This window comes from Buceros rhinoceros, unplaced genomic scaffold (assembly GCF_000710305.1).
Source record: "Buceros rhinoceros silvestris isolate BGI_N320 unplaced genomic scaffold, ASM71030v1 scaffold17830, whole genome shotgun sequence".
Lineage (NCBI taxonomy): Eukaryota > Metazoa > Chordata > Aves > Bucerotiformes > Bucerotidae > Buceros > Buceros rhinoceros.
In genome coordinates this window covers 3,366-12,403 of record NW_010388062.1, presented here as the reverse complement: position 1 = coordinate 12,403, position 9,038 = coordinate 3,366, and the positions used below count along the sequence as shown (strand labels likewise).

The 9,038-nt window shown below is 40.5% G+C and overlaps 1 protein-coding gene across 1 annotated transcript; it reads left to right on the top strand.

Annotated features, from left to right (window-relative positions):
- Nucleotides 1-218: 218 nt before the first annotated feature.
- On the top strand, nucleotides 219-4,760 carry LOC104500958 (cytochrome c-type heme lyase). The gene is made up of 6 exons (XM_010144691.1): nucleotides 219-333; nucleotides 1,085-1,233; nucleotides 1,859-2,007; nucleotides 3,161-3,280; nucleotides 4,040-4,126; nucleotides 4,382-4,760. Exons 1-6 carry the CDS (start codon nucleotides 219-221, stop codon nucleotides 4,578-4,580), a joined length of 819 nt encoding a protein of 272 aa, XP_010142993.1. The 3' UTR covers nucleotides 4,581-4,760.
- The last annotated feature ends 4,278 nt before the right edge of the window (nucleotides 4,761-9,038 follow it).

The window sequence follows — 9,038 nt, the reverse complement described above, 5'->3', positions numbered from 1 at the left end:
CGTTCGCCGTCGGTCCCGGTGGACGCTGTGGGTGTCCGCTGAGGCTGGGCGTTTACTCCGTAAAGCGGTTTTTTGTACAGTTTTTTAATGGGTGAGGCAGCAGCACCATCCGTGTGCTGGCGTTCACCTCGGTGAATGACCGGCGCGGTTTTGTGTTACGGGTGTTTGCTTTTTTTTCTTTAGAAACTTGATCTAAAGCGACCCGGCGTGCAGAAGCCATGGGTTTGTCAGCGTCCGCTCCGGCCGCTGCGGACCACGCACCGAATGCGTCCAGGCAACATCAGGCGGCATCTCCACCGTCAGAATGTCCTATGCATCAGGAAAAAATGAGTGGTAATTATTCCTGAAATGTAAATGATGTGTACTCTTTACCTGAAAGACAGATGGAAAAATATTTGGGGGAAAGAAAGATTCTACAAATAAAAGCTGGAGTTTTTCTTTTAGCAAAAATCGGTCTCAAGTAACTTTTCATAAAAAGGAGTCAGCTGTTCACCAGGACAGCATGAAAACTGCTTTGTCTGTGGAGGCAGTAGGTGCTTGCTGTAGAACCTGTGGGTTGCTCTTGGTCGTCTGGTTTCCCAGAGGCCCTGCAGGTCTGTTCCTGTGGAGTATATGCACCCTCAAAGGGTCAGAGAGGTGTGAGGGCCCCTGTGAAGACGGCGACTGGGAGCAGGTGGTTGTGGCTGGAGAACATACGTCTGGAAAAGGGCAGCAGAAGGGTGGAATAAGCTGAATGTCTGGAGGAGGAGGATATCAGCACTTGCATTGATATAATCAACGCAGCTGGATTAACATTTCTGAGGAAGTCTTAAGTATAAACAGTTCAGTACAGGGGCTGGCATGGGGTGGGGAATGAACATTCAAGGTCTACATAAGAAGCTTTGGTCTTATTGTTGTGCTGGGTCTTAAAATGCAGGAAGGAGAATAGTTAAAACTGTTGTAAAGCTCAGAGGAAAAATTGAAATACCTGTTTGTATTTCCACGAATACAGTTTGTATTCAAGGAACTGTCTCCCATTTCCTGTCACGTCTTAAGTTTTCCCATTTTGTAGCGAAATGTGTACTATTTTTTTCCTGTATTTTAGGTTGTCCAATGCACTCGAAGACTCCTGATCACCGACTTGAGAACAGAGACGATGTTCCTGCACATCAGGAGAGAGCATATGAATTTGTAGCATGTCCAGTGAAGTCAGGTGCATCTCAAGTGAAAGATGACATAGATCCTAGCAATATGGTAACTTTTGCTTATTTCAGCTGGTTTCTTCAGTCTTGTTTCTTCTGAAGTGCTATCCCCCAAATGTGCATAGCGATAGTCTCAGGTGGAAACTTTGGGAAAGAATGTGATTTTTTAATATTTAACATTGTTTTTTCTCATTCTGTGTGCACATACTTGTGCAAAACCAAGTTACATCTTTACCATTCTCCTCTTCAGTTTTACACCTTTTTGATAAAAGGTGGTTTTCCAGTTTGTGAATATCTTTTGCTGTCCGTTTCTGTTTGTTAGTTGCACGCAGGTTTTTATGCTTCATTAGTGGGTTTTAGGTTCTGTGTAATAGCGGTAGGGGTAAGTACCGACTCAGGTCTCTCCAAGGTTTCCTCTGATTTACTAAAAGCATTGCTCATTTGAAAGTTGAAGTTTAGGCGGAAAGGTTACTTTAGTCTTCACGTGACAAACTTTGTTGATTCTACAAGAATGCTAGTCTTGAAGATTTCTACAGCAAAAGAGAAGGATAATTTTGGTGGGCTTAAAAGCTGAAGTTCTTTGTAGCAGCTGAATGATTATGGTTTGACTTTTCTGAAACACTGTAACAAAAAAATTTTCTTACTGCAGTTTGTTGTTGATTCTTCTTGTTTTCTAGATGCCTCCTCCTAATCAGCAGCCATCCCCAGATCAACCATTTCCCTTGTCGACTGTTAGAGAAGAATCTTCCATTCCTAGAGCGCATTCGGACAAGAAATGGGTCTACCCTTCAGAGCAGATGTTCTGGAATGCTATGCTGAGAAAAGGGTAAATACACTGTGAAATACCAGCTGGAGTCTGAGTCTGAAAGTTATGAAATAATATACATAGCTCGTAATTATTGGTATTATTTAAGAGTGTGTGGACTCTTAAGCTGTAAATAGAGTAATAGTAAATAGTAACAGTAAATCTTTTAAAAATTTCTGGTTTTATAAACAGTTTTATTTTAAAGGGCAAGCTGGTCTCAAAGGCCATGTATTCTCTAGTGATCAGCAAGATGGTGGGGAATGTCTGGCAACTGCCCCCAGCTCAGGGGGCAGTATTCTGAAATGTCGCTGCACAGGCATAGACAAACTTTGCATCATTGCCAGCTTTCAAACTCGGCTGGCTTCATACTCATCCTGTAATCTGATAGTAGAAAGTTCTTTGATTTTGAGAACATGTAACTTGACTTTAGAAAAATGCTAAAAATGTGAAAATCGTTTAACTAGTAATGTTTTCAGTCTACAAAAATTCAGTGTGGGCCAGATCTAACTGAATGGTGAACATCTGCTGTGGCCTAAAAAACCACCTGTGTTGCTGTTTCCTCGTTCTTTTGTAAATATTTATTTGTTATTCTCAAACAGATCAGCTTTAAAGGCACTTACTATTAAAACAAGAGTAATTCTTTGTTCTGCATGTCAGTATTGTTCTTAAGACAACGTGTCATAAGCAGTCTGCATTGAGCACACAAATTTTGATTCTGTGAACAGTTGAATGTGTTCAGTGTTCCGCCTGTTGGAAAGGAAGCACGTGTGTAGTCATAGTGCAGGGCCAGAGAGATGAAAATCATTCCTAAGCGCGTGCAAAATAATATTGAATACGGGATCTCTGTGCGTTAGGAATGCAGGTGAGATTTTTACAAATATCGTCGATACACAGATGTTTACACACACTGATAACTTTCTGATCCAGTTAAGCTGTTAATTTAGTTAACCAGCCTTTGTGGATCTCTGTGATGATAACTTCGAAGACTGCACTTTTACGCAGAGGATTCCACGGTTCTCAAGATGCTCAAGCAGATGAGCCAGACATTTCCATACTTGCTTTGTGTCTTTGCATACTTAAATCTCTTGATTCAAAAGCCCATCAGGTAAATGGAGGAAGGCGGAGTAGTTATGCTGTAATGCTTCTAAACTGTTTTCAAATTCATAATTTTTAGGTGGCGGTGGAAAGACGATGACATAACAAGTGAAGACATGACCAACATTATTAAGATTCACAACCAAAATAACGAGCAAGCTTGGAAGGAGATTTTGAAATGGGAAGCTCTTCATGCTGGGTACGTACAGATGAAATGAAAAGCAAATCCTTTGGTTTAGCTCTCGCAATTCTTTGACAGTAGAACATCTCCTTAGTTTTTGTAGAAATGTGCTGGTGCTGATACCTCTCAAAAGATACGGTCTTGCAGGAGCCTGCATTTTGATTAACATGGAGAAAGATTATCCTGAAGAGCTTAACTAGACCCGAATAATTACTGTGTTGATGAAGCTGATGAGTATTTTTGTGGTGTGGATTTGGAGACATTAACTTCCTGTTGTGTCTATTTGGGAATTATTTAATTGAAATGTTACGAAAAAGGTACAAAATTAAAAGCGACTGGTGTAGAACTGTCACTTTTTAGGTCAGTCTTGTCCCTGTTCTTAGAAGAGACAGACTAGCTAAGCATTCTGTATGTGGAAACTGTTCTCTGAAATTCCGTGATCTTTACACAGTAGCTTGGATTACTGTTTTCTGTTCTTTAATCTATTAAATCTGTGGATTAGGCTTGCTGAGAACTGCTCTGCTGGTAAGTTAGAACAATGCTGTGAAGCATATCAAAGGTACTTTTATCGTACCAGCAGTAAGTACTGTCAGGAACTGGGGGACTTTTCAAACCTTTTTAAAAAAAAAGCTGGTTTAGATCACTTGTAATTAATTTTTTTCTGTTGATCTTTCTCCTGTTTTTTTTTTCTGTTACTAAACCAAATTACCATAGTGGTTTAAACCCTTTAAGCCTGTTTCAAAAAGTAAAAATCTTCTTTTTTAATTGTGTGCGCAGGGAATGTCCATGTGGACCATCGCTGATGCGGTTTGGAGGCAAAGCAAAGGAGTATTCACCAAGAGCCAGAATACGCTCATGGATGGGGTACGTGGGTAGGAAAGAAGGTCTTCCAGTGAGGTGGGAGAGTAGGCAGACGTGTCTGAAAACATGGTGTAGAATTAATTTTAAGATGTTTCAGAACTGGAATTTCAAGTTGTAGTTATCAGAAGATGGAAGTAGTAATGGGGATCTTATGCCCGTATCCAGATAAATAAATCTTCTTAAACAGCACTTCACTCTCTCTCCCAGGTTCATAGTATACGTGAAAATGTCTGCACGGTCTCTTATCTGTCTTTGCAGATACGAACTTCCCTTTGACAGACATGATTGGATTGTTGACCGATGTGGAAAAGAAGTGCGATACGTTATTGATTACTACGATGGTGGAGCAGTAGATAAGAACTACCAGTTCACAATCCTGGACGTTCGCCCTGCGTTTGACTCTCTCTCAGCTGTGTGGGACAGAATGAAGGTAGCTTGGTGGCGGTGGACTTCATAACTACTCCTGTGGTGTGTAGTTGAAACTAGACTGAAGTTTCCAACTAGACTGAGGATAAGTGAATACTAGGACTTGAACTCAAAGTTCGTTGCAGCTGTCATTTACATCATCACCACTATTCTTTGGGAGAAGGGAAGATGGGGAAATCTGTTATTAAGTACACTGATGTGTTGTGGTGTTTTGAATGAAATAATAAAGTTATAGTAGCAAAATCATGTATCTTAATTTTCTTAAGAGCGGGGAAATCTTTTCTTTCTTTGTCAGAGCTTTGGCATAATCTTGTCGCCTTTTTTTTCATGACCCCAGTGCTGCACCAAATACAGGTTTCTGATTCAGACTGGAATTTTGAGTGTTACTTAAATAGTGAAAACTGGAAATTTCATAAGTGATTTTAGATAGTTACAGTACTTAGATGATGAATAAAGGGTAAAAGATCTGGACTGTTTCAAGCTGCATGTTTTATTAACTGTATAAAACCGTGCATTTGTTTTCACATGGGCACTTTACCTGTTCAAATACATGCTTCCTCAGGAAACTACTTGAGTTTATTCTTTTAAAGGAAGTATGATGTAGTATGAGTGTTTTTAAAGGTATATTAAGTTGAAAATGAGAACATACTCATGCCTTAGTCTGTAATTTATCTTCAAACAGAACATCTGTTAGAAGGAGGAAATGAGTGTTAGTTACTTTTAAAACAACATTTCTAAGAGGAGATGAAGTTGATACTCTTTATTTGAGTATTTAAAAAGTTTCTTTTCTGATGTGAAAAACCCTATATTCTTTTAGTATTTTCCTGTCTTTAATGTGTGTCTTATGTAATGTGTTCAGGACAGAATTGAGCTGAATTTAAAGAAACTGTCATGCAGTGCATCTGTATTTTGCATCTTGGCTTCATCAACGTACCATAGTGTGTTTTTTGTATAATAAGGAATCGCACAAGAGTGTATGACTACACAGCGACACACATTTCTGCATAGTGATTATAGGGAGGCATATTGCAGACACTCTTTTAGCCAAGGTATATACGTATCAGAAGTGCCAAGAAATAATGTTGCTCTGAGCATTTGCTAAGAGTGATGCATTCTAATGCTGTGATTCGATTAATGTTTGTGCTTAATAAGGGAAACTAGCTTTTTTAAAGTCTTCCACTGTAGTAGCTTTAAATTTGCATGGCTTGGTGAGTATCACATGCCACATACCCCTAAATTTAAATTATTCCTCCCTCTCAGCATATATTATTGAGAGTGAGTTGTCCTTGCAAAACTCTTGCAAGTGAAAGGAGTAAGAGTATCACATTGTAGTTTCTTAAATGGGAGAAACCTCCTTTACGAAACTTCACAGCCTTCACTGGGAACCAGCTGTACGTTCATCTTCTGGAAGTTATTAGTGGAAGGTCACGTTGCTTTGGGGTTGTGGGTTTTTCATTCCCCCACCCGGAGGGGAGAGCCCCTCAATGTAACGTCCCATTTTGGAAAAAATTGTTCAGGGAAGCTTCTGTACTTTAAGGTACTAGTGGAGATGAGCGGTTCCCACTTCAGAGGCAACCGTCCTGCACGGTAGGAATTACTATTACCCCGAAGTCCAGAACCCAAACGGAAAACCACACACCTTTCCACTTTCCTCATTACTTTTTCACCTTTTTAGTGATTCATACATACATGCGTGTATGTGTGTGTGTGTGTATATATATATATAAAAGAAAAATAGTTTGGGGCAAAAAAAAAATCCCCGTTGGAGTAGACAGTGTATATATGAGGTATATGAGAACTGTATGAAGAGTGTCTGATAATGAAGGAGCTGCTCCTCTCTGTTCTAGCAATAAAGACCGAGGGTTACTGCTTTTTGGGGTGGTTTTTTTTTGCTTGTTTGGTTTATGGATTTGGTAACTTGATATCGCAGAGTTCTGTATTTCTCACAACTAAATATGGAGAAGGTGCACCAATGTAGGGAGTGCTTCAGAAGCTTCAAAAGAATGTCTTTGTGGTTTCGGAAGCGTGATGTTGAGTCCATTATGGAAACTGTAATTGCTGCTACATCTGGTGAAAAGTGTCACGTGCCACTTGATGCATTTACCATCTTCTGTTATCTTCCGTCTTGTGTAGATTCAAAGTTGTTCTTTTCTGTGCTGCTGTTGATGAAATGTTACTACTCGGTCATCAAACAAAAAGGAGAATCAAATAAATACACTTTTCTTAACATTGGTATTTGCTTATCTTATTTTTAGCTGTAGGAGTTATTAGGATGAACTCTTGCATGTACCGTATGAGATTATAGTCTGTTTGTTACAGCTAATCACATCTTTGAATGTAACCTACTCATTCGTTCAGGTAAATACAGGAACAAAACCAAGGACTAAATCTGAGTGTTTGCCAACCAAACCAGCAGCTCTCAGAGTAAGAGCCTATGGCAACAAATACATTCATCCTGAGTCTGGCAAACTTCTCAAGAGAGGAATGCAGAGATTTTATTTTTCTTTTTTTAATAATACTTGAGATGTAAATGAAAATGATTCATTTCTACGAGCAGTAAGACTTAATGGAGTAAACATGGGGTTTCTCCTTTAGACTTGGGTTATTTTGTGCATGATGTTGGCAGTTCACTATTTCTCAGAAGATGTCTGTCAGAGTCATGAGAATTCTAATGTAAACTTGAAAAACAGTGATTTAAATTGATTTTTACCCTTGGGGAGGATGTTTTACCTGTAGAACTACTCTTCAGGCTAGACTAAAGGTAATGTGTGTATATGTGTAAATAAATACATTTTATACCCTTTCTTTGTAAGTATAGAAAGGTCTGGAGAGTGAAGAATTATCCTGATCAGGCCCTTTCAGGGAATTCTGCAGCACCATCAGGTTCCCAGTTGGGTTGAAACAGAAGTTGGAACCCAGCGTGTTGAACCAGGTCAGCTTGTGCACATGTAAAAGGGGAAGTGCGGATGTGGTCACTAAAGCAGGGCAGCTTTTTAAATCAGGTGTGTGTTTAGCTGTCTGGAGTTTGCCTATGTTCCGCTTTACTGTGTCAAAGCCCTGCTTGACCTATTGTGTTTGACTCTTGCAGTTAAAACGAGTTAGGAGAGCTCTCCTGGCCTGCAGCCGAAGATGTGTTCTTCAGGGATCTTGTGCTCAGAAACTGCAATCTCTGTGACAGACTGTTGGAAAAGGAGTCCAGCGTAACACTCCCAGCTGTAATGCGGCTCTTGGCTCGTGCGTACGGAGTCAAAGTGGTGCTGATCTTTACTACCTGAAGCAGGAGGGCCTTCTGCGTTCAGATGCCGGGTTTTGGCCTCGTGCTGTTGCATCGCTTCAGGCAGCCAGTGACAACCCTGCAGGTAGGGGGCTGGCAGCCTTGCTGCCAGTCTGGAGAGGCACCAAACCCACACCACCCACCCTCTGTAACGCTGACCCAGCTCTGCTGCTCTGCACCGTGTCCTGTCACTATCTGGCCAGCGTGAGTGCCCTGTGACTGGGGCGTATTTCGTCACAGGCTTGTCCTTCCAGGATGCCTGGAGTTCTTGGCGATGTTGAGTCATCCTGTGACATATTGCCCTTGCATTGTACTAGCAAGCAGTTTGGGAAGGGGAGCTGCAGCTCTTCTGTCACCATTTAGTTACTTAGTGATTTCACTCTCCCCTAGAAACAGCTCTGCTCCTCCCTTTCATATTATGCCAGTGGTCCTAGCTTCAATCTCTTAAGAATTTTTCAGCTAAAGCCTAGAATTTCTGCCCTACTTTGCTGCAGAAGAAAGAGGCTGTTGCTGGTAAGAAGGTATTTGTGCCCATTTTTTACCTGCCTAAGCAAAGTGTTCTGGATTACCATTTTTAAATTATGATGTGGAAGAGGTAATGCTAGCTTAGTGTGAAATGGGACAACAATGCTGTCCAATGCTTTCATATATTTACTGTGAAGACTTTAATGTGCTCCGTAAATAATTATTCAAAGTTGAAAATATAATGATGAATGTTGTTCTGCCTGCCAAGGGTGTGAGAGTGGCAAAGCACCTCTCAGTGCTCTGAAATTGATAAATAGTCTGTCATCTTATGCAGTCCCATTTTGTTAGTTCAACTCTGCATCAAAGTGTGAAGGAATAATAGTAATGTGCCAAAGTTCAAAAGAGGGAGGCGCAGATAGGAAGGTTGTTGTAGCTCAGCAGCTAAAAATGAAGGGAACTGGTAAACCAAGGAGCCCTGCCTAATTTTGGGGCTCTCACTGATGGTTTTTTAGAGGGTAGAAATGCCTCTTTCAAAACCAGCACTCCTTTACTTTTTAAAGAGATCTGTCCCCAACATTCACTAAATTAAATAACACTTTAATCCTTTGTCTTCCTTTGCTTACACCTGGAGGAGAATCCATGAACTAAGAGGTTCCACAAGCACTTGGTGCGGAAGCTGAACTTACTTTGAGGATAGAATATACTACTTACAATGCTAGCTGTGCTTACGTCTTCAGTATCACACCTTTC

Coding starts and splice junctions, on each gene's coding strand:
- LOC104500958 (XM_010144691.1), top strand. CDS start 219: ATGGGTTTGTCAGCGTCCGCTCCGGCCGCTGCGGACCACGCACCGAAT. Junction 1,234..1,858: donor ACATAGATCCTAGCAATATG/GTAACTTTTGCT, acceptor CTTGTTTTCTAG/ATGCCTCCTCCTAATCAGCA. Junction 3,281..4,039: donor TGGGAAGCTCTTCATGCTGG/GTACGTACAGAT, acceptor TTGTGTGCGCAG/GGAATGTCCATGTGGACCAT.